The sequence below is a fragment of the Pogoniulus pusillus genome, chromosome 23 (genome assembly GCF_015220805.1).
Source record: "Pogoniulus pusillus isolate bPogPus1 chromosome 23, bPogPus1.pri, whole genome shotgun sequence".
Taxonomy (NCBI): domain Eukaryota; kingdom Metazoa; phylum Chordata; class Aves; order Piciformes; family Lybiidae; genus Pogoniulus; species Pogoniulus pusillus.
Window position 1 is genome coordinate 15,783,973 of NC_087286.1, and position 22,690 is coordinate 15,806,662.

At 65.9% G+C, this 22,690-nt stretch overlaps 1 protein-coding gene across 1 annotated transcript in view; it reads left to right on the plus strand.

Annotated features, from left to right (window-relative positions):
* Window positions 1-22,690, plus strand: part of LOC135185528 (SCO-spondin-like) — a 32,119-nt gene that overhangs the window by 83 nt on the left and 9,346 nt on the right. The window contains exons 2-58 of the mRNA XM_064162284.1: window positions 121-214; window positions 295-495; window positions 591-673; window positions 784-984; window positions 1,091-1,254; window positions 1,479-1,581; window positions 1,670-1,828; window positions 1,920-2,005; window positions 2,134-2,256; window positions 2,348-2,510; window positions 3,173-3,413; window positions 3,670-3,808; window positions 3,939-4,065; window positions 4,193-4,365; window positions 4,484-4,705; window positions 4,798-4,963; window positions 5,381-5,636; window positions 6,323-6,503; window positions 6,949-7,043; window positions 7,184-7,440; window positions 7,520-7,654; window positions 7,969-8,171; window positions 8,257-8,384; window positions 8,482-8,591; window positions 8,860-9,009; window positions 9,351-9,444; window positions 9,535-9,935; window positions 10,319-10,549; window positions 10,651-10,824; window positions 11,200-11,436; window positions 11,544-11,666; window positions 11,902-11,993; window positions 12,100-12,316; window positions 13,078-13,232; window positions 13,761-13,899; window positions 13,995-14,189; window positions 14,289-14,439; window positions 14,518-14,677; window positions 14,765-14,819; window positions 14,946-15,065; window positions 15,163-15,402; window positions 15,536-15,643; window positions 15,744-15,875; window positions 15,966-16,157; window positions 16,247-16,415; window positions 16,491-16,774; window positions 17,196-17,342; window positions 17,875-18,039; window positions 18,431-18,610; window positions 18,707-18,829; window positions 19,179-19,305; window positions 19,704-19,799; window positions 20,276-20,323; window positions 20,620-20,722; window positions 20,988-21,193; window positions 21,777-21,991; window positions 22,486-22,539. Of these exons, the coding sequence (XP_064018354.1) occupies window positions 135-214; window positions 295-495; window positions 591-673; window positions 784-984; window positions 1,091-1,254; window positions 1,479-1,581; window positions 1,670-1,828; window positions 1,920-2,005; window positions 2,134-2,256; window positions 2,348-2,510; window positions 3,173-3,413; window positions 3,670-3,808; window positions 3,939-4,065; window positions 4,193-4,365; window positions 4,484-4,705; window positions 4,798-4,963; window positions 5,381-5,636; window positions 6,323-6,503; window positions 6,949-7,043; window positions 7,184-7,440; window positions 7,520-7,654; window positions 7,969-8,171; window positions 8,257-8,384; window positions 8,482-8,591; window positions 8,860-9,009; window positions 9,351-9,444; window positions 9,535-9,935; window positions 10,319-10,549; window positions 10,651-10,824; window positions 11,200-11,436; window positions 11,544-11,666; window positions 11,902-11,993; window positions 12,100-12,316; window positions 13,078-13,232; window positions 13,761-13,899; window positions 13,995-14,189; window positions 14,289-14,439; window positions 14,518-14,677; window positions 14,765-14,819; window positions 14,946-15,065; window positions 15,163-15,402; window positions 15,536-15,643; window positions 15,744-15,875; window positions 15,966-16,157; window positions 16,247-16,415; window positions 16,491-16,774; window positions 17,196-17,342; window positions 17,875-18,039; window positions 18,431-18,610; window positions 18,707-18,829; window positions 19,179-19,305; window positions 19,704-19,799; window positions 20,276-20,323; window positions 20,620-20,722; window positions 20,988-21,193; window positions 21,777-21,991; window positions 22,486-22,539 (9,079 nt within the window). The 5' untranslated portion in view covers window positions 121-134. The remainder of the gene's footprint in view (window positions 1-120; window positions 215-294; window positions 496-590; window positions 674-783; window positions 985-1,090; window positions 1,255-1,478; window positions 1,582-1,669; window positions 1,829-1,919; window positions 2,006-2,133; window positions 2,257-2,347; window positions 2,511-3,172; window positions 3,414-3,669; window positions 3,809-3,938; window positions 4,066-4,192; window positions 4,366-4,483; window positions 4,706-4,797; window positions 4,964-5,380; window positions 5,637-6,322; window positions 6,504-6,948; window positions 7,044-7,183; window positions 7,441-7,519; window positions 7,655-7,968; window positions 8,172-8,256; window positions 8,385-8,481; window positions 8,592-8,859; window positions 9,010-9,350; window positions 9,445-9,534; window positions 9,936-10,318; window positions 10,550-10,650; window positions 10,825-11,199; window positions 11,437-11,543; window positions 11,667-11,901; window positions 11,994-12,099; window positions 12,317-13,077; window positions 13,233-13,760; window positions 13,900-13,994; window positions 14,190-14,288; window positions 14,440-14,517; window positions 14,678-14,764; window positions 14,820-14,945; window positions 15,066-15,162; window positions 15,403-15,535; window positions 15,644-15,743; window positions 15,876-15,965; window positions 16,158-16,246; window positions 16,416-16,490; window positions 16,775-17,195; window positions 17,343-17,874; window positions 18,040-18,430; window positions 18,611-18,706; window positions 18,830-19,178; window positions 19,306-19,703; window positions 19,800-20,275; window positions 20,324-20,619; window positions 20,723-20,987; window positions 21,194-21,776; window positions 21,992-22,485; window positions 22,540-22,690) is intronic.

The following is a 22,690-nucleotide window of genomic DNA, read 5'->3' on the forward strand; positions in this document are numbered from 1 at the left end:
CTGACTCCATCACAGGGGGCATTGGGCTGTCCCCATGTCCCGACAGAGGCACCTTGGCACATGCTGGGTGTTCCCATGTCTGAGGACACTCACAGAATGCGGCGGTTGTCCTCTGCCAAGGTGCCGGTGGTGGCATGGCTGCGGCGCTGTGGTTGGCCGGTGAGCTCCTGGCCTCCCTCCTGCTCTCTGTGACTGTGGTGGAAGCGGCAACAGGGTAAGTGCTTTGTGCCACACTGTGCCACAGTCCTGCGTGCCAGTCTCGGTACTGTGGGGTGACAGTGCTGCTGTGGCCAGGCGATGGTGTGAGGAGACGGTGGAGGTGACAGCAGAGGAGGAGGTAACACCACGTCTGGAGGATTCAGTGCCCTGTGCCAGCCTCTACCACTACAGCCTGGCTGGGTGGCGGATTGACCGTGACCGCATGCGCCAGGCCTATGGTGGGGACCGTGGTGAGCCCCGGCCAGGCTCTGGCAAACCTCTCTGCTACATCTACCGGTGAGTGACACGGGGACAAAGGGTGTTGGAAGGGATACCCATCCTGGTGCTGGCACCGCCGTGGTGACACTGGGGCTTCCCTTGGATCCCACCAGACCCCCAGAGATGCGGCCAGTGGTGTGGAACCGGACAGTGCTGGCCTGCTGCCAAGGCTGGAGTGGGCCACACTGCACCGAAGGTAGGGACAGGAGGGTGACAAAGGCATGGCAGCACCACGGTGCCATGCCCGGCATCCACCAATGTGCCTGGTGCTGGCCAGTGAGGCCGAGGTACATCCCTGTGCTGCAGGTGAAGGCTTGCTAGGGCAATGCTACAGCACATGGCAGTGCCAGGAAGACAGCAGCAGTCACAACTTCAGCGCCATGAGCCTGGCCGAGTGCTGCCGGCACCCCTGGGGCCACAGTTGGCGCTATGGCTCCACAGCACCCTGCCTGGCCTGCACCCGCCTGCCTCTCACTGGTGGGTCCAAGGGTCCCAGAAGGGGTCCCGGTGGGTTCCGAGGGGTTCTGGGGGGCACTTGCCAAATGATGTCACCTCCCCACCACAGGGGATGGATCGCCAGGGCTGTCACTTGCCATGTCCCTGCGGGGAGCAGTCGCCCAGCACCGTGGTGCTGGGGCCGAGTGCCTGTCCTGGGCTGGGTCCCGTTACCGCACCTTCGACCGGCGCCACTTCCACTTCTCCGGCCACTGCCTCTACAGCCTGGCCACTGCCACGGATGGCACCTGGGCCATCACCATCGCCGCTGGCCAGCACCGGGTACCACCATGGTGGGGCGGGTTGGTGGGGTGGGGGATGAGGACTCCCTGGGGTCTTTGCTCCCACTGTGCATGGTGGCTGTGGGGTGGCATCACTTCATTCCCTGGCACAGCCCGGCCCCATGCTGTGGCAACCCCGGGCATCCGTGGCTGCCAGCAGCTGGAGGCATCCATGTGGCTTTGGCACATGCTGTGCCCAGCCCGGGTGATGCCGCGGTGCTGCAGGCGCTGCGCATGACCTTCGGCGTGGACACGGTGACATTGTGGGGCCGGAACGTCTCGGTGAACGGCGTGGTGGTGCCCGAGGGGCAGCCGTACCTGTACAGCGGTGAGTGCGGCACCCACGCCGGGCCCCTGGGTCCCCTCTCCTGTCCCCATCCTGGTGCCGTGACGAGCCAGCGCTGTGGTGCCGGCAGGGATCACTGTCACCTGGCTGGGTGATTGGGTGTCTGTGGCCAGCGGGCTGGGCGTGAGGGTGGCATCGGACGGGTACCAGGCAGTGACGGTGATGGTGGGCGCCGAGCTGCGGGGCAGCACGAAGGGGCTCTGCGGCACCTACAACGATGACCCTGCTGGTAAGTGGCACCACTGTCCTTGGTGTTGACATGGTGCAGCGATGTCTGTGCCAGGGCCGTGTGCCACATCCAGCCCCCGCTGTGCCCGCAGATGACTTCCAGCGGCCGCGGGGGGACGTGGCCGCCTTTGCCTCCAGCTTCGGCAACTCCTGGAAGGTCCCGGGTGCCAGGTCGGAGGTACTGCAGCAGATCCGGGGACCGGCGAGGGGGCTGCTGGATCCCGCGGCTTGCCGGGGGTCACCTCACCTCTGAGGCTCCCTGGGGGGGTCACTCCAGCTCTGAGGGTGCCCCTTCCCCGGGTTCAGTCTAACTGCAGGGACGCGGTGGAGCCTGGCCCTGGTTGTGCCATGGGCACTGTGGTGCAGCGGGCAGCCGAGGCCAGCTGCGGCAAGCTGCTGGCCGATCCCTTCCGCCAGTGCCATGATGAGGTGTGTGAGTGCCCGGGGGCGCCAGAGGCGCCAGCCAGGCAGTGTCACGGGGTGCCGGTCTTACTGCCCTCACATGCCAATCCCGTGCCAGGTCGACCCTGGTGGTTTTTACGCAGCATGCCTGGAGCTGTGGTGCCAGGAGGGTGATGCCAGTACCTTGCCACCAACAACTGTCTGCGACACCTTTGCTGCCTATGCCCGGAGCTGTGCACGCCACCAGACCTACCTGGACTGGCGCCAGCCTGGCTTCTGCGGTATGGCCCCAGAGGCACTCCAGCGCACCCCCCCAACAACTGCTGCTGCTCCTCTGGCCCCACTGAGCACCCCAAAGGCTCCTGTAGGCACTTCTTGGATCTAAGCACCCCAATGTCCTCAGCTTGCACCCATCAATTGCTTGCCCACCAAGTCCTCATGCCTGCTCTCCATCATTTGGGTGTCCCCCAAAAGTTTCTACCTACCCCCCTCAGTCACCTGCCAGCCAAAGGCTTCTATAGGCACCCCTCACTTGGGGGTACTCCTCAATTGCTTGCACATCAATTTCTTCCTCAGGTACTCCCTCAGTTGGAGGTGCCTCAAAGATTTCTGCTTGCACCCCTTAGTTCTGGGCATCTCAATGTCCCCTCTATGCCCCACTTGGTCTTGTGCACCTCAAAAGCCCCCCTCAGTTGGCTGCACCCCTCAGCTGCAGGCACCTCAACCTCTTGCACCAGCCCCCCCCTCATAGCTGGACTCTCCCCAAAAGCTTCTGCTTACATCCTCCTGGGCTTGCAGTGTCCCCTGGCTGGGTGCCCCCCTCAGTTCCATGCACCCCTTGAGTGCATGGAATCTTTATGTGCCACCAATTTCTTGGGTGCCCTACAAAAGCTGCTGGTGCCCCTTTGAGCGTGGGCTTTGATATTGGTGTCTCTCCTGGCAGAGCGCAGCTGTGCCACAGGGCAGCGTTTCTCTGACTGCATTTCATCATGCCCCCCGAGCTGTGCCAGCATGGGCAGTGCTGAGGTGGGGCCATGCCACCATGACTGTGCTGGTGGCTGCGAGTGCGTGCCAGGGCTCTACCGGGATGGGGGGCTCTGTGTGCCCCCTGCAGCCTGCCCCTGCCACCACCGACGCCAGCGCTATGCCCCTGGGCAGAGCATCCGCCAGCACTGCAACCTCTGGTGAGTGGCCCTGGGGGCACAGCTGGCACCCACTGCTGGATGCACCCATCTGGGCGTGACAACAGTGGTTTGGGAGGAGGTGGTGTCACAGTGTCTCCCCTCCTTAGTGACCTCCTGTCCTCTCCTTGGTAATCCCACTGTACTTCCCTGGGTGACCCCAATGTGCCCCCACTTTGCTGACTCTGGTGTCTCCCCTCCTTGGCGGATCTCTGTGTCCCCTCCTTGGCGACCCCGGTATCCTGTTCTGTGCCCGCAGCACATGCCAGGGCGGGCGCTGGCTCTGCGGGCAGGAGCGATGCCCGGCAGAGTGCGCAGTGCTGGGAGGCCGCCACTACATCACCTTTGACCGCCGTCGCTTCTCCTTCCTGGGCAGCTGTGCCCACATCCTGGTGCAGGTGAAGATGGAGCCACCAGCATGGCCAGCACTGACACCACTACGATGGTGGATGCAGTGGTGCTTGTCACGGTGGTGCCATGGTGGTGGGGGCCTGCCCTTGGGGTCTCAGCAGGGTCTCTGCCCCCCAGGACTTCGTGGAGGGGCAGCTGCTGATCACGGCCGAGCATGAGGCTTGTGCTGACCATCAGACCTTTGCCTGCCACCGTGCCCTCTCTGTCAGTGCCCGACGGACCTCCGCCCGCCTCCGTGGCACAGGTGACATGAGGGAACCATCACCGTGTCCTGATAGGGCACTGGGCACTGGCTGGAGGGACCTGATGTCCCCAAGGTGGTGGGTACTGATCTGGTGGCTGTACCTGATGTCCCTATGCTCCTGGCACAGGCGAGGTGACAGTGGACGGGCGGGAGGTGGCATTGCCCTTCTCTGGAGCTGAGCTGAGCATCCGCCGTGCGTCCTCCTCCTTCCTGCTGCTCCAGACCTTCGGGGCCCACGTGCTGTGGGGGCTGGAGACCCCCAACATCTACATCACCCTGCAGCCAACCTTTGCTGGCAAGGTGTGGCCCGTGCCTGGCGTGGGGATCTGGTGCTAGAGCTAAGCTGGGATCCAGTGCTGCAGCTGGGCTGGGATCTGATGGGCCAGATCCTGATGGATCCTACTTCTGGATCCTGCAGGTCCGAGGCCTCTGCGGCACCTACAACTGGGACCAGCAGGACGATTTCACCACACCAGCAGGGGATGTGGAGCTTGGCATCATTGCCTTCACCAACAAGTTCCAGGTGCCTGGCACCTGCCCAGCTCCTAGCCCTGTGCCTCTCGACTCTTGCGATGCCTTTGCTGGGCAGCGGGAACTGGTTGAGGCTGCCTGTGCCATCCTGCTTGGCGCCACCTTCCAGGTACCAGTGACCTCATCCCATTTAGATGCTGGTATTGCTGATACTGTAGGGTGATGTGTCTGTGATGTGTCCATGATGTGTCCTGTCCTCAGCCCTGTCACCAGCTGGTGGATCCAGAACCATTCCTGGAGCTGTGCCAGGCTGAGGCCTGTGCCTGCCAGGATTTGCTGCAGTGCCTGTGCCCAGTGCTGGCTGCGTATGGCCGGGAATGTGCCAGGGATGGGGCTGAGCTCACCTGGAGGAACCAGAGCTTCTGCCGTGAGCTGTGGGGTGGGATGTATGGCATGGGAAGGATGGAGTGGGATAGGATGGATGGGATGAGATGGGATAGGGAAGGATGGAGCAGGACAGAGGAGGATGGATTGGGATGGATGTCATGGGATGGATGGAACAGAACAGGACAGATAGGATGGGTGGAGTAGGATGAGAGAGGATGAGAGGAAGAGGATGGCTGAGTTGGGCTGGATGGGATGGGAGAACAAGGAATGGGACAGATGAGATGAGACAGGATGGGGTGGGATGGATGGAATGGCACCGAGCAGGGTGCCTAGGGTGGGATGGGCTGAGGGTGAGGAAATTGCCACCAAGTGCCAGGAGACAGTGGGGAGGTGCTGAGGGCATAGGCCATGGGATGTTGCTGGCATGGCGGTGCCATCCCAATGCCAACACCTGCAGCTGCACCATGTGCTGGGGGCCAGCTGTACCAGGACTGTGGCCAGGTCTGCAGCCAGAGCTGTGCTGAGATGAGGCTGGATGGGGCCAGGGACTCCTGCCAGGAGCTGCCTGGGCTCTGCGTGCCCGGCTGCCAGTGCCCTGCCGGGCTGCTGCTGGCACAGGAAGGACAATGCGTGCCCCCGTCTGCCTGCCCCTGCCGCCATGGCACCCAGCTCCACCCACCCGGTACCCACCTCCGGCGAGGCTGCAGTGACTGGTGCGTGACACCCATGGTATCTGGAGGTGGCAGGTGATGGGCAGGGGAAATGGAGGTGGCAGGGGATGGGTAGAAGATACAGTGGTGGAAGGGAACGGACGTGGGACAAGGAGGGTGACAGGGACAGGAGGGGCACATGGAGGTGGCAGGACAATGCCAAGCCGGTGCCACGGGGCATGGTGATGGTGACGGTGATATCTGATGAAACCCCCCTACGGCCCGTCCTGGCTGGCACCGCGGGATAGGTGGCTTTCATCAGACATCCCGGGCGCAGGGCAGCGGTGGCACCGGCAGAGGGACTCTGAGCACATGGCCAGGGTGGGAGGCATCCACACCCAGGGGCTGGGGGAGACTGGGGGGGCACAGGGAATCTACTGAGGAGGGGCTTTGTGTGGGGTGGGCGTGTGATGGGATAGGGATGGGAATTAGGATGAGTAGAATGGGACAGGGTGCCATGGAGATTGGGATCGGCAAGGGAAAGAAGGTGAAGATGAGGATGGGGATAAGGATGGGGATGAAGATGGGATGAGGATGAAGATGGGGGTGAGAATGAGGATGGGGATAAGATGGGGATGAAGATGGAGATGGGATGGGGTGGGAAGGAGTCAGAACGCATCTGAGGATTGGGGGTTCCCAGTGTGGGGCCGGGCGTTGCTGTGGCTCTGCCCTCACCATGCCCCCTGCAGCGTCTGCACCGGCGGCTCCTGGCGCTGTGCCGAAGGACCCTGCCCCATGGCTGCCCTCTGCCCGGGGGGGCTGCTCCATGCCCCCGGCTCCTGCTTGCGCCGCTGCGACAGCACCGAGCCCAACGGCACCTGCGCCGGCATCGCCGACGGCTGCGTCTGCCCCCCCGGCACCGTCTACCTGGTGGGAGACCCCCGGAGTTGGGGATGGGGGGCGCAGAATGCTGGGGGGCTGCAGGACCGGGCAGGGTGACGCTGCGGGAACCAAGGTGTTGGATAGGGGAGCCTGGGAATGTTGGGGGCCATAGTGCTGGACGGGGGGGTGGACATGGAGCTCGGGGGGAGCTGGGGGTCAGAGAGCCTGGATATGGAGATTTTCGGGGATGAAGGAGCTTGGGGTCGGGGCGGGCTGGATGTGGGGATCTGGGGAATTGGGATCTTGGGATGGGGGTCCAGGTGATGTGAGGCATGGGGGGATGTGGGGTGTAAGGGGTCTGTGAAGGGCACTGAGGGTCCCATCCTCTCTTCTGGATGGTCCCAGAGTCGCCCACGTTGTGCGTGTGTGGGGGTCCAGCATCCCCTGCTGCCCCTCCCCAAGCCCATCTCACCTCCGGGTCTCCTGCTGGCAGGATGGTGGCTGCGTGGCACCGGACGAATGTCCCTGTGCCCATGGCGGGCAGTTCTACCGGCCCAATGCCACCATTCTCCAGGACTGCAACACCTGGTGAGACCCCTAGGGACCCCCAGACTCCCTTGGGAACACTCTCTTACCCCCACCCCCCCCCGGGTTCTCTCAGACACACTCCCCCCCACGAGCCCTCCCCCATGGTGGTTATGCCAGTGCTCAGCTCTATGCCATGGCAGCGTGTGCCAGCGGCAGCGGTGGCACTGTGGGCAGGAGGCATGCGCAGGAACGTGCGTGGCAACAGGGGACCCCCACTACATCACCTTCGATGGCAGAGCCTTCACCTTCCCAGGGGACTGTGAGTACCTGCTGGCACGGGAGGCCAGCGGGCTCTTCACTGTCACTGCTGAGAACGTGCCCTGTGGCACCACCGCTGTCACCTGCACCAAGTCGGTGGTGGTGGTGATGGGCAACACCGTGGTGCATATGCTGCGAGGTGAGGGACACCCCCTAGGAATGGGGATGTGCCAGGGTGGGGGTGGTACTGGTGCTGATAGCCTGGTTGGTGCCCACAGGGAGAGATGTGACAGTGAACGGGGTCTCAGTGAGACCCCCCAAAGTCTATGGTGGCACCGGGCTGGCACTGGAGCGTGCTGGGGTCTTTGTCCTGCTCCTGTCCCGCCTGGGACTGGCTGTGCTCTGGGATGGAGGTGAGAGCTGTGGAGCACTGGGGCGGGCACTGCCATGGGGGGCTGCTGGTGCTGAACATTGTGTCATGGGGGGAGCCACCAGTGCCAAGAGCTGAGCTATGTTGGGTTACCAGTGCCACGTCAGCTATGCTGTGGTGGACTGCTGGTGCCAAGCACCATAGTGTGGTGACCATGCCACAATGAGATACCACTGCTGAGAACATGCTGGCCGCGCCAAAGTGCTGTGCTCTGTGCCACAGTAGGACATTGGTTCTGAGCATTTTGCCACGTTGTCTGTGCCCTGATGTGCCAAGGCCTGTGCCATACCACCCCAGGTACGAGGGTTTATGTCCGGCTGGAGCCGCGGCACCGGGGCCGAGTGGCTGGGCTGTGTGGGGACTTTGACGGCGACGCCGAGAACGATTTCCGCAGCCGCCAGGGGGTCCTGGAGCCCAGTGCCCACCTCTTCGCCAACTCCTGGCGCCTCAGCCTGCTTTGCCCAGAGGTCGATGGCACAGATGCCCAGCACCCCTGCACTGTATGCACCAGGATGGGGAACCAGAGTGGCTGAGCCGGTTGGGAAACGCCAGGGCTGGCATCTAACGGTGACACTTATCCCCTAGGAGAACCCTCACCGGGCACCGTGGGCTCGCCGGCGCTGTGCCATCCTTCAACAGCAACTTTTTGTGCCGTGCCACGACGCTGTTCCGTGCCAACGCTTCTACGACTGGTGCCTTTTCGACGCCTGTGGGTGAGTGCAGGTGCTGGCGGCTACACCAGGGCTCTAAGAGCCCAGGGCGGGGCTGTCCTGCGTCCCCCAACCCATCAAACCTGGCCCCTGCCGACAGCTGCGACTCCGGAGGGGACTGTGAGTGCCTGTGCACAGCCATCGCCGCCTACGCCCAGGAGTGTGCCCGACACGGTGTCCACGTCCCGTGGCGCAGCCAGGACCTGTGTCGTGAGTCACCGGCACCGGTGGAAGCTGGGGGCCAAGTCCTGAGGGGGGTGCAAGCTGAGGGTCAGGTTGTGACTCCCATGGGCTGGGCTGGGAGTCGGGTTTGGTGGGGGTCTGGTGGTTGGGAGTCAGGACCCCTGTCATGGCGCTGTGGGCATGATGTAGGACTGGGTGGCTGTGGGGCAGGGGGGTCTGGGATCTTATTTGGGGGTCAGGACCCCCCACTGGGGATGATGTGGGATCTGTGGGGTCTGACTTCCCCCATCTGCAGCCCTGCAGTGCAATGGGGGGCAGGAGTACAGCCCATGTGGCCCCTCTTGCCCCCCAACCTGTCGTGGCCTCGGCCGGGAGCCCCCCGAGTACTGCCGTGACCTGCCCTGCCTGGAGGGCTGCTTCTGCCCCACGGGAACAGTGCTGCACGGTGAGGGGGCATAGGGCTGGCATGGGGCTGAGATGGGCATAACGTGGGGCAGGTGTAGGACTGGGATGGGGCTGGAGTAGAGCTGGCATAGGGCTGGTATGGAGCTGAGATGAGCCTGGCATGGGACTCAGATGGGGCTGGTGTGGGGCTAGCATGGGCCTTATGTGGGGCTGATCTGGAACCACTGTGGGGCTGGAACAGGGATGGCATAGGACTGCTGTAGGGCTGAGATGGGGCTGGTAATGGGGTCACTGTGGAAATGGTGGAGGGCTGGCACAGACCTACTGTGGGGCTGGCATGGGGCTGCTGTGGGGCTGACCGCCTCTCCTGCCCCATGGCAGATGGCCGCTGCTTGCACCCCACTGAGTGCCCCTGCTTCTGGGATGGCTTTGCTTTCCCAGCCGGTGCTGCTGTGCAGCAGGGCTGCAAGAACTGGTGAGTGCCCCCTGGCCCTGGTACCCACTGGCACCAGCACCTGGCAGCCAGAAGGGTGTCACCAAGGCTGAACTATTATCGTCCTGGCAGCACGTGCACAGCAGGACACTGGCAGTGCCCACCTTCACCAGATCAGTGCCCGCTGGCACCGCGCTGTGCCCCCTGGGAGTTCTCATGTCGCGCTGATGGGCGCTGCGTGCCAGGCACCTGGCTGTGTGATGATGAGGATGACTGTGGTGATGGCTCAGATGAGGCCTGTGCCCCACGCTGCGCCCCACACCAGCACCGCTGCGCTGATGGGCACTGCTTGGCATGGGCTGGGCGCTGCGATGGCACTGCTGACTGTGCTGATGGCTCAGATGAGGCTGGCTGCCCCCCAACCACCTGTCTGCCCCCCAGCTTCAGCTGTGCCAGCAGCCGCTGCCTGCCCCCAGTGCAGGTCTGTGATGGGCACCTGGACTGTGGGGATGGAGATGACTCGGATGAGGCAGGTGAGTGCCCCATGGGTGCCCCACATCTGCCCCTTGGTTACCCCTTGGTTGCCCCTTGGTGTTGCTTGGGGGCAGAGAGGGTTTTGTGGGGGTCCCAGAGCAGTGGGCTGCTGGGAGTCTGTGCCACACATCAGGGGGCTCCGTGCCCGATGGAGGAGATCCCTGAGCACCCCCATCTCAGGGGTCTGTGCCCCACAGTGAGGGTCCCTGAGCCCCATCCTTGGGAGTCTGTGCCCACGGTGCTGGTCCCTGAGTGCTCTCACTCTAGAGATTTTTGTCCCACCGTGAGGGACCCTGAGTGGGGCCCGTACCCCTCAGGGGGCTCCATGCTCCCCACCCCCGTTTCGATGCCCCACCGCGGGGTCCCTAACGAGGCCCCCCAGGCTGCAGCCCGCGGTGCGCGGAGGGCGAGTTCCGGTGCGCCGGAGGGCGCTGCGTGCCCTACCCCCAGCGCTGCGACGGCCGCGACCACTGCGGCGACTTCAGCGACGAGCGCGGCTGCGGCTGCCCCCCTGGGCACCTCCAGTGCCCCGATGGGCGTTGCCAGCCTCCCGCCGCTGTCTGCGACGGCCACCGCGACTGCGCTGACGGCACCGACGAGGCCTTCTGCCCCGGTGAGACCCCGCCGTACCAAGCCCCCGTCCGTGGCACACTCCTTGGCCGTGCCGGTGCCACCGCATGGCACCTTTTTGTGTCGTTCCCACTTTCATTTCAGAGCGGGCAACGTGCCCCCCCGGACAGCTACCCTGCCCTGATGGCTCCTGCATCGGCGAGGCCGCGGTGTGCGACGGTGCCAGCCACTGCCGCGACGGCTGGGACGAGAGCCCGGCAGGCTGCGCTGTGGCACTGCCTGCGGCTGTGCCCACCATGCCCACCAATGCCTCGGCAGGTGAGGGGCTGCTGTGGGGCAGCTGCACCCCGCACCAGATCCCCAGCATAGCCCCAGTGGTGCCACCTGCTCACCGTGGCCACCGCACCCCGGCGACCTCACCAGGAGCATTGGGAGACACTGGAGAATGGATTTGGGAGCACTGGGATGGGAGTGGAAGAGGACTGGGAGGGACGGGGAGGGCGTTTGGGCATGCTGGGAGGCACTGGGATGGGGCTGGAAGGCACTAGGAGAGGACTGGAAGACACTGGGAGGGGATTTGGAGTTACTAGGAGGCACTGGGGGGGACTGGGAGCCCTGGTGCTGGCACACTCTGTACCACAGTGGCACATGGTGGGTAGAGGGGTGCCAACACAGTGCCTGCTGTGTGCCCAGAGCCGGCGTGTGGCCCCTATGCCTTCAGCTGCGGCAGTGGGCAATGTGTGCCACGGGGGTGGCTGTGTGACGGTGAGGCTGACTGCCAGGATGGCACCGACGAGCTGGGCTGTGCCAGTGACTGCCAGCCTGGCCACATCCCCTGTGCCCATGGTGCTGGCTGTGTCCCCTACGACCGCTTGTGTGATGGCATCGCCCACTGCCTCGACCACTCCGATGAGAGCCGCGACCGCTGCGGTGAGCCATGGCAGGGGCCCCTGGAGTCCCCCATGGCACCAGCGTGGTGGGACAGTCCTGGGAGTCACTTGGTGTCCCCCTGCCTGGTGACACCCATCCTGGCACAGGTTCCAGCGCCATCCCACTGTGCCTGGGCCGCTTCTCCTGTGATGATGGCATTTGCCTCAACACCTCAAGGGTCTGTGATGGTGCCACCGATTGTCCCCGTGGCGAGGATGAGCTGGCCTGTGGTGAGGGGACAGGGATGGGCACTGCTGGGTGGGGTCATGGCTGGGAGTGGTGACAGTGCCACAGCCACCTCACCACCACCACCCCACCACATCTACCCTACCATGGCCACTTCACAGCCACCCCACCATGGCCACTCACCATGGCTACCCCATCACAGCCACCTTACCACCCCCCCCCCCCCCCCGGTGGCCACCAGTACCACACTCACCCCCCTCACCTCTGTCCCCACCACAGAGAGCCATGTGCCCACCAGTGCCACCAACCGAACCAGGGGTCCCTGTGCCGAATTCGCCTGTGGTGGGGGCAAGTGCATCACCTTCCAGCAGGTACTGGGGGGACGCCTGGGGTGCCCCTTCCCCTCCTTCTGCCCCCACCCTGTCCTCAGCACAGTGCCACGGCGGCGCCGCCACTCACGGAGCCACCGTGCCGCAGGTGTGTGACGGGGTGCCAGACTGCGGCGCTGGGGGTGCCGATGAGGGGGGCTGCGGGGTGTGGGGACCATGGGGACCTTGGGGGCCCTGCACCCTTTCCTGCGGGCCCGGCCAGCAGCGCCGCAGCCGTGCCTGTCACCAGCGCCGCGCCGGCATCCTCCGCCGGTGCCAGGGCCAGGCTCAGCAGGAGCAGCAGTGCTTCAGCCTCGCCTGCCCAGGTCAGTGGGGTGTGGGGGGCCTGGTGGGGCTCAGGGGGGCTGACAGCCTTGGTTTGGGAGGGATTTTGGGGGCGATTGGGGTAATTGGGGGTTCCCAGAACTGAGGCTGCCTTGGGGGCCTTGCAGGGTTCCCAGTCCCACCTCCACACCAAGGAACACCCCAATACTGCCCTGGGCACCCCAATACCCTTGGAATACCCCAGCGGCTCATATAGCACCTCAATGCCTCCTCGTAGCACCCCAGTACCCCCTATAGGACTCTGATACCCCCTTCCAGGACACCATATCCCCCTATAGCACCTCAGTACCCCCTATAGCACCCCTATAGCAGCCTAATATAGGACCCCAGTGCCCCCTAAAGCACTCTATAGTTCCCATTACCCCCCTATAGCACCCCAATATCCCTTAAGCACTCCAGTACCCTCTTCTAGGATGCCAGTACCCCTAAAGCACTCTACAATTCCCAATACCCCCCTACAGCACCCTGATACCTCTTCTACGACTCCCAGTGCCCCTTAATGCACTTCATAGTTCCCAATACCCCCCTATAAGCACCCCAATACCTACCTCTAGGACTCCATAGCACCGCGGGAGCCCCCCCAGATCCCCACCTAGCACTGCCCAAGGGGGTTCCCAGGGCCAGGCTGTTTTGAGAGTTCCTATGGCTGAGGCTGTCAGGGGGCAGTTGGGGGGTGCCCAGGGTGGGTTCCGGCGGCCACGACAGGGGGTCCCCCTCCCACCTCACACCCCCTTACCAACAGTGGACGGGTCCTGGGAAGAGTGGGGGCCCTGGTCCAGCTGCTCAGGGGGCTGCCAGGGGGTGCGGCTGCGGCGGAGGCTCTGCCGGGACCCCCTCAACGGCGGTCGGGGCTGTGGGGAGCTGCCGGGAGGGGACCCGCAGAGCGTTCAGATGGGTGTGTGCTGGAGGTCGCGGTGGGCGGTGGGCTGCGTGGAGGAGGGCTGGTTCATGGGGGCGTGTTCACGGGTGGGAGGCTTCATGGATGGGTCAGGGGGCTACATGCACGGGAGGCTTCGTAAATGAGTGGTTCTGGTGGGACGGGTGGGCTCTGTGGGTGGGGCTCACCGTGGCCGGGGGGTCGGGGCTTCATGGGTGAGGGGTTCCATGAGTGGGTGAGGGGCTCCATGAGTGGGTGGGCACAGCAGGACGGGTGAGGGTGGGCTTCATGGGATGGGAGGGTCCCGGTGGTGGGCTCCCCGTGGGCTCGGTGCGCGGTCCCTTCAGGGTGGGTGGGCTCCAAGGGACCGGTGGGCGCTGACAGGGCAGGTGGGCTCCAGCTCCGTGGGTGGGGTGAGTTTGGAGGGCTTCATGAGACAGGTGGTGCTGGTGGGTAGATGGTCTCAGTGGATGGGCATCGCTGGGAGGGTGATCTCCACGTCTGGGTATTCTCTCCGCGGCTCTAACCCTCCACTCCCTGTCCCAGAGCCCTGTGCCCCTGGGGGCTGCCCCAACGCCTCCTCCTGCCCGTGGGGTCTGCACCCACGGCCCTGTGCTCCCTGCCCTGCGTCCTGCGCCGATGTGGCTGCGGGCGCCGACTGCAGGCATCCCCGGCCCTGCACCCCCGGTGAGGTGTTGGGGGACGCTGGTGGGGTGTGGTGACGCCGGGAGCCCCCCACTCTCTATCCGCTGACCTATGCAGCTGCTTGCCCGCTACGGCAGGGTGCTGGTGCGCACCAGGGCTGGTGTTGGATGCGGGCGAGGTTGGCACCGGGCGGTGCGTGCGGCCACGGGACTGCTTGTGCCAGGCTGAAGGGCTGCGGTACCGCCCGGGGCAGCTGGTGAAGGTCGACTGCCAACTCTGCACCTGCCTGGACGGGCAGCTGCGGCTGTGCCACCCCAACCCCGACTGCGCTGGTGGGTCCTGGCAGGTGTCAGTGGCACTGCAGTGGTGGTGATAGCGGCGGGGCCCTGCAACGTGGCTGAGCTGGTGCCCGCCCCATCCTGTGCCCGCAGTTCACTGTGGCTGGTCGGCGTGGTCGGCATGGGGTGAGTGCCCGGGACCCTGTGGCACCCAGAGCGTGCAGTGGTCCTTCCGCAGCCCCACCAACCCCAGCCGGCGTGGCAGCGGGCGGCAGTGCCGGGGCATCTACCGCAAGGCTCGCAGGTGGGCAGCTGGGTGAGCACTCGGGTGACTGGCCAGGGGCTGCATGGGCACTTCATCCCTCCCTGCGTTCTTCCACAGGTGCCAGACAGCTCCGTGCCGGCAGTGCCGGTACCAGGGCCGCTGGCACAGCTTGGGAGAGCGCTGGCGTGGGGAGCCGTGCCATGTCTGCCAGTGCCTGCCCAGCCTGGCTGTCCACTGCTCACCATACTGCCCACTCCGTGCCACCGGCTGCCCACAGGTGAGGGCTAAAGGGATGGGAGAGCCTCCCCAGTGGTGCTGGTATCCTCTGGTGCTAGTGAATCCGGTGCCCATGCTCCTCCCACAGGGTCAAGTGCTGGTGGAGGGCCATGGGGATGCCTGCTGCTCCTGCGTGCCAGGAGGTGAGTCAGGTGCCATGGTGGGGGAGTCCCATCCAGGGGGCCCCACCCTGGGTGCACCCATCTGAGTGTCCCATCATGGTGGTGCCCCCAACACTGGTGGCACCATGGTATCTGTCCCCACCGCAGGTGACAATGTGACAGCTGTGCCCCTGACCCTGGCAACAGAGCCACCTGCTTCTGCCACCACAGTGCCACCAGAGTCCACTGGGAGCCCCCTCCTAACCTTCCCACTGCCTCCCCTGGGTGGTAAGCAAAACCCCCTGTCCACTGCAGGGGATGCTGGTGCCCAGGCTGGGGCTGTGTGCCCCTTACCTTGACCATGAGCCCCACTGTGCCCTGCCAGACCCCTGCTACCACCCATTGGGCATCGCCGCGCTGCCCGACAGCAGCTTCAGCGCCTCCACGGCACGGGCTGGCACCCCCGCCCAGGCTGCCCGGCTGCGCCAGGGTGATGGTGGTGGCAGTGACGGTGCCACTGGGATGGGGCTGCAGGGTTGGGCACCTGCTGATGAAGCCCACACGGCACTGTCCACCCAGCAACCCTTCCTGCAGCTGGACCTGCTGGAGCCCACCAACATCACTGGTGCGTGCCCTGCTGGGCGTGGTGGTGGCAGTGCCAAGGCATGTCATGGTGCCAAGTTGTGCTGTGGTACCAATGTCTGCTATGGTGCCAGGCTGTGCCCTGGTGCCAGCTCATGCCCACTGTGTTGCGGCAGGGGTGGTGGTGCAGGGATCCGGCTCCTCCGACGCCTTCGTCACTTCCTTCCTGCTGCACTTCAGCGATGATGGCACCCACTGGCACCGCTACCGCCAGCTCACCGACGGCCACCAGCTCCAGGACAAGGTGGCAGTGGTGTAGATGGGCACAAAAGGAGGGATGCCCCTGAGTACTCACCCCTCTCCTCTCCCTCCAGCTGTTCCCAGGTAACTGGGCAGCGGGCACGCCGGCGGTGCGGCTGCTGGGCCGCATGGTGCAGGCGCGGCACCTCCGCATCGTGCCCAGGGGGTTCCACCACCACATCGCCCTGCGTGCCGAGCTGCTGGGCTGCCCGCCAGGTACGAGCTGGGGGCCCAGGAGGCACCCCTGCAACACAGATGCCCACTGTGGTGCCACTTCTCCTGCCCACCTTGGCCCTCACCTCGTAGTGCTAATGACAACGCCAGTGATGCCAGTGATGATGCCAGTGACGATGACACCACCAGTGATGCTAACACAGCGCCCATGTGGTGTCAGTGAGTTCCACTGTGCCAATGGGGGCTGCATCCCAGGGGGAGCCCAGGGTGCCATGTGCGATGGCATCAATGACTGTGGGGACCTCTCGGATGAGCTGCCCTGCGGTGAGTGTGGGCATGGGCTTGGCACCACTGTGGGGTGCCTGGCACGGAGTTGTGCTGCCCTTGATGCCATCACTGTCCACCCCAAGCAGGCCTGGCTTCCCGAGGAACAGCCCCTTCAATGCCCCAGCCATGCCCCTCATCCCTCTTCACCTGCCCTGGCACCAGCAGCTGCCTCCTGGCACACCAGAGGTGCGATGGCATTGCCGACTGTGCTGATGGCACCGATGAGGCTGGTTGTGAGACCCCCCACAGTGTCAGGTACTGGAGTGAGGAGGGGCTGGGTCCTGGGGGATCAGGGGGGCCACCCCTAACTGCCAGCATGGCCTCTTCCAGCCCCATGGTCCCCACTGCTGCCAGTGTCATAGTGTCAAGTTCCTACCCACCATCGGTGCCCAAGGGCTCAGTGACCCCCACAGTGCTAGGACATGCCAGCCTGGAAGGCTCTGAGGAGAGCAGTACACAACCCACCAGGCTGCTAGGCCCCCCTGGCATCCCAACAACCCCTGGCATTCCGCCAGTGGGCACCGACTACCCCAAGGGGACACCTGCCACTGGAGCCCTTCCGGTGTCTCTTTGGCAAACGGCACTGACAGTGGGCACTGAACTGGCACCTCCAGGTGAGGGGGTGCCAGGAGTGTGGGGAGGGTGGGCATGGACCTCCTGGGGGAGAGATGGGAGATGTGAGGCTGGGGGTGGGGGTTTTAGGGTGCTGTGGACAGGAGCTGCCATGGTATTGGGGTGCCAGGGTGTTGCACGGCTCTGGCGTGGGTGCTGTGGTTAAGCAGGGCCGTGGGTGCTGGGGGGATCAGGATGGCATAGGCTGGGTTTGGGGGTGCTGTGGGTTTTGGGGTGCCGTGGGGAGGTGTCCATGGGTCTAGGGCTGCTGTGCCGGGACACACACCTGCGACATCGTCACCCTGCGACTGCCCTGCTGAGCCCCTCTGTGGTAAGACCCCCCCAAAAATGTGGGAATCCCCTGAACGCGGGGACCCCCCAGCTCCCCCAACCCCCTACCCGGCTCTGCAGCCTCTCCATCAGGCTCTGCCAGCCCTCCGGTCGGGGGTCCCCCCTCCAGCTGCCCCCCGAAACAGTTCGCCTGCGGCAGCGGGGGGGGCTGCTTGCCCCGCGGGAAGCGCTGCGACCTCCGCCCCGACTGCCCCGACGGCTCGGACGAGCGCGGCTGCGGTACGGGCTGGGCGCAGGGACCCCCCCCACACACACACGTGGGACCCCCCCTCTCGCGACTCCCCCCACCCAGGGGACTCCTCCAATCCCAGGACCCTCCACCCCTGACACCCCCCGTCCAGAGTACCGCCCCCCGCATTCCGAGACACCTCCCCCCCCGTCTCCCACCCGTGGGGGAACCTCTATCCCGAGGACCATACTCCCATCCTGAGACCCCTCCCATCCCTATACCTGCCCCACCCTCGCCCGCCCTGCCCTGGGGAGCCTGAGCGCGGCCATCGGGACTGGGCGCACTGGGGATGGGGAGCGTCGGGAATGGGGGGGGACACTCCTAGGGCCTGGGGGCACCAGGGCTGGGGGCACTGGGATTGGTGGGTGTCCGAAGTGGGGGCCATTAGGGATAGGGGGACTGGGACTCGCGGGTGGGGGGTGGGACTGTCGGGATTGAGTCTGGGGGTCACCAACGGTGGGGTGGGGGCGTCCAAGGTACCCCGGGGCGTGTGGTGCCCCTGACCCCCATCTCTCACCCTAGCCGACTGCGTGCTGTCGCCCTGGGGCGAGTGGGGGCCCTGCAGCCGCACCTGCGGGCTAGGAGTGACCCTGCGGCTGCGGGTGGAGCTGCGGGGAGCCCTGCCCGGGGGGAGCTGCGACCGCCCCCGCATCGACACTCGGCCCTGCTTCGAGAGAGCCTGCCCAGGTACCCACCCCCGGAACGGGACCCCCGCTGGGACACCCCCCGGCGCCACTAGCTGGGACCCCCAGCAGGGCTGGGGCCGTCCCTCTAGCAGCTCCTTCATGGAGGACCCCCCCCGACATGCGCTGACACCCTCCCAAGACACCGCCGCCCCCCTCCGTGAGCTGCGACTCCCCGGAGCCCCCTCATGAGCCAGGATGCCCCCCCAGGAGCTGAGACCCTTATCCCTGCCCCTGCCGCGGGCTGGGACCTTCCCTGGGACCTCGCCTGTGGGCCGGGGGGGTCCCCAAAGGTGGGGGAGGTTACAATGGGTCCTGTGAGGGGGGCGGTGAGTGGCCCCGGGAGGTCTGGGAGGAGCCTGTGCCTCCCCCCTGCCCCCCTCTTGCCCCCCCAGTGCCCGGCGGCTGGGCGGAGTGGGGGTCCTGGTCCCCCTGCGACGCCCCATGCGGGGGGGGTGTAAGGAGCCGGACGCGGAGCTGTAGCGATCCCCCCCCAAAAAACGGGGGCGAGCCTTGCCCAGGCCCTCCCCTGCAGAGCGAACCCTGCAACCTGCGGCCCTGCGGGGACCCCCCAGGTACGGGGGGAGGGGGGCGCCACACTGGGGCAGCTGTGCTGGGGGGACCCCTCCCCGTCCCTGATGGTTCTGCTCTCTGCTGTGCCTCCTCCCAAGCCTGCGCCCCCCCGATGCTGTTTGTGGGGCCGGGGGGCTGCGAGGTGGGGCACGTCCCCACCTGCCCCCCAACCTGCGGGCACCTGAGCGCCAACGGAAGCTGCCCCGGGGAGTGCCAGGAGGGTGAGCGGAGGGTACTGGGAGGGCAAGGGGTGGGGACGGGGGGGAGTTTGGGGGGCTTGGGGAGGGGGGCTGGGTACGACATGGGGATGACTCAGGGAGGGGCTGGAAGTGCCACGGTGGGCATCAGAGGTTTGGGGAGCTCTGGAGGGCACTGGGAGGGCACAGGGGACTTGGCACACTGTGGGGGTAGGAGAGGACACTGGGAAGTGGGGGAGCAGTGGGGCAGACTGGGGGGCATACAGGACCTAGGAATAGCACAGAGGGGCACAGGAAGGGCACTGGGGACTTGGGGCAGGGGTCTCGGTGGCGAAGTCCCCGGTGGGTGCTGAGGCCCTGCCCCCGGTGCCAGGCTGCCGGTGCCCGCCGGGGCTGTACCTGCAGGATGGGGGCTGTGTCGTTGCCACCGACTGCCGGTGCCACCTGCCTGGCCGCCAGCTCTTGCCTGGGGAGGCCTTTGCCAGCGGCTGCCAGACCTGGTGAGACACTGGCACTGTGGCACCACAGCACTATGGCGTGTTGATGCCCAACACAGTGCCATCCTGACATCCTGATTCAATAATGTTGTGCCACCATGGCACTGCAACACCCCAACACTGTGCCAGCCTGACACTGCAACCCTGCTCCCTGGCACTGCTTCTGTGGTGGCACTGCTGTCTGAGACTGGTGCCATCTGCAGCGTGTGCCAGGCAGGCCAGGTGCGGTGCCAGCCTGAGGTGTGTGCCAAGGCCTGCGGCTGGTCGGGGTGGTCACCTTGGACAAGCTGTGATGGTGGCTGCGGCGCTGGCACCCAGCGGAGGTTCAGGTGCGGGGCTGGGGGATACTGCCTGTGGATGGTGCCCGTGGATGGTACCCCAAAGCTGGCACCTTCCCACAGGTCACCCACGAACCCCACGGCAGCTGCTGGTGGTGCTCCTTGTGCCGGGCCCAGCCAGGAGGAACGCGAGTGCCATGAGCCCTGCGTCACCAGTGAGTGAGCCCCAGGGGGCACTGGTAGGGGGGACTGGGGTGGCACAGTGCAGTGCCAGGCTGGGCAGGGAGGTGGTGTGGGTTCTCTGTGATGTCACATGGTGCCATTCAGAGCCATATGGGGCCTTGTGGTGCCATGATGGGCATTGGGACATGGTGTGGAGCAGTGTTGTGTCATGTGGTGCTGGGTAGTGCCATAAAGTGCTGTGCTCCACGTGCCATAGGATGCTATGCCATGAAGGATAGTTCCATGTGGCATGGCAGTGCCATGCTGTGCCATATGGTGCCATGCCATGCCAGGAAGTGTCAGGGAGTGCAGTGTGGCACAGCTTGGTGCCATGGGGCGCTGGGCAGTGCCATGCAGAGCATGGGGTGAAGCGCAGGCATGCTGTGGGGCTTGGTGACCCAAGGGCCATAGGTGCCAGGGCTGGTGCTGGCACTGGCACAGTCCCATCTGAGCCTCTTGTTGCTATCCCACAGAGGTGCCGCAGAGCACATTGGCACCTCGGAGCACTGGGGAGCCGTGGGGTGAGTGGGCACCATGGGCACCATGGGGTCCCTGCAGTGTGTCCTGTGGTGGGGGTGAGCGGCTGCGCCGGCGACAGTGCCAGGGGGCACCGTGCCCAGGGCTGGGCCTGCAGAGTCAGAGCTGCAACAGCCACGTCTGCCGTGGTGAGAATCCCACACCGCTGCCCCCCACGCTGCTCCCTGCCCCGCCCCACAGCCGCTGGGTGCTGAGCAGGGTGCTGGGCTCGGGCAGATGCTGGGTGCCCTCTGGGGCGGTTGTTCCGTGGGTGTCCGGGCGCCGGGGGGTGCCCCTTCAGCTGCGACCACCTGGCGGGGAGGATGGAGTGTGCCCAAGAGGACTGCACCGACGGGTGCCACTGCCCCCCCGGTACCCTCCTGCACCGCGGAGCCTGCGTGCAGGTTAGAGCCCCACACCCACCGCGGGAGGCACTGGGGGCAGCCAGGGTGGGAGCGCTGCCCGGGGGTACTGGAAGCTCCTTGAGGTGGTGGGCGCCCCCAAGGTCCATGGGTGCTCCCTGGCACGGTGGGTGCTCCCTGAGGCCAAAGATGCCCTCCCTGGGTGATGGGTGGGTGCGCGCGGGGCTGCCGGATGCCTGTCGGGGCAATGGGTACCCCCCGCACACTGGGTGCCCCCCGCACACTGGGTGCCCCCGGGATGACACAGGAGTGTCCCTGCGTGGTGACGGCAGAGCTGCTGCGGGAGCTGCAGGACGCGGGTACCGCCCCTCCGGCTCCCCCTGGCAGCACCCATGGCCCCGAGGGCATCCCTGTCAGCAGCAACACCTATGGCACCACCCCCCACGGCCCCCACCTTGTCCTGGGCCAGGAGGTGCCCCCGGGCGGCATCGTCCACGTGGCCTGTGGCAACTGGTGAGTGCCTGTACCCAGCATGCAGCACCCACCCTGCCACCCTTACCCGCTGCTGTGTGCCCACTGCCTTTCCCCACCTCAGCACTCAGCAGCCACTGACCTTCCCCCTACCTGGCACCCATCACCCTGATTCCCTTCCCCACCACCCACCACCCTGCCACCCTTCCCCACCTCAGCACTCAGCACCCTCCTGCCTTTCCCCAGAACCTGGCACCTAGTGCCCTTCTCCCTTTCCCTACCACCCTGCACCCCAGTGCCCTTCCCCACCACTGCGTGCCCACTGCCCTTCTCTCCACCTGGCACCAAGTGCCCAGTACCCACGACCCTTCCCTCCGACACATCACCCTGCCACCCTTACCCAGCATCGTGTGCCCACTGCCCTTTTCTCCACATGGCACTCACCCCCCAGGACCTCTCCTCAGCACTCTTCTGCTTCCTCCCAACTGCTGCCCTCCTGATGCTCCCTCTCACCAGCACCTGCCAGCATCCAGCACCCCACTGCCCTTCCCACTCCCTGGTACCCAGCACCCCCGACCCCTCCCCAGCACTCTCCTACCCCACTCTCTGATGCCCCTGTGCCCAGCTCGTGCCAGGAGGGCCGCCTGCACTGCCCACCCGGGGGGTGTCGAGAGGCACACTGGAGCCCCTGGGGCCCCTGGAGTCGCTGCTGGCCTGACTGCGGGGGGGGAGTGGGGGTCAGCACCCGTCGGAGGCGCTGCCCCGGGGACCCCGGCCCGGGCCCGCGCTGCGCCGGGGCCAGCACGGAGAGCAGGTTCTGCCGCAGCCCGCCCTGCGCCGGTGGGTCACGGCCCGGGCCCCCGCGTGTCCCCCACGGCTCTCAGACCCTGGCCCCTGTGCCCCGCCCGCGGATCACAGCCCCTGACCCCCCACTATGAGTCACAGCCCTCTCCCTCACCAGGGCTCCCAGCCCCATCCCTGTCCCTGTCGCCCTCCGTGAGTCCCAGCCGTGTGCCCTGTCCCCACCAGGGCTCCCAGCCCCATCCCTGTCCCTGCCATGGGACCCATCCCTGTCTCTGTTCCACTCCATAGGTCCCAGCTCTGTCCCTGTCGCCCCCCACGAGTCCTACACCTGTCCTTGTCCCCAGCCCTGCCCCTGTTCCCCCACCATGGCTCCCATCCCTATCCCTGTCGCCCCCCACGGGTCCAAGCCCCACCCGTGTCCCCCGCCATGGGCCCTAGCCCCACAGGTCCGTGGGTGCCACCACCCCAGCCCAGCGGTGACGGAAAACCGACGTGTGTGGGGGGTCATCATCTTCGCTCTGTCCCTACAGCTGGCACTGTCCCCACGGCTGCCCCCACGGCTGCCCCCAGCCCCACGGCCCCAGGTGAAGCCTGTGCGAGGGGACCCCCTTGCACTCGCCAAGGCGGGGGGGTCCCGGTGCTGGGGGGCGGCTGTGGGGGGGTGCTTGTTCCGGCGCTGGTTGAGGAGGGTCCCGGTGCTGTGGGGGGGGTCTCGGTACCGTTGGGTGGGTGTCT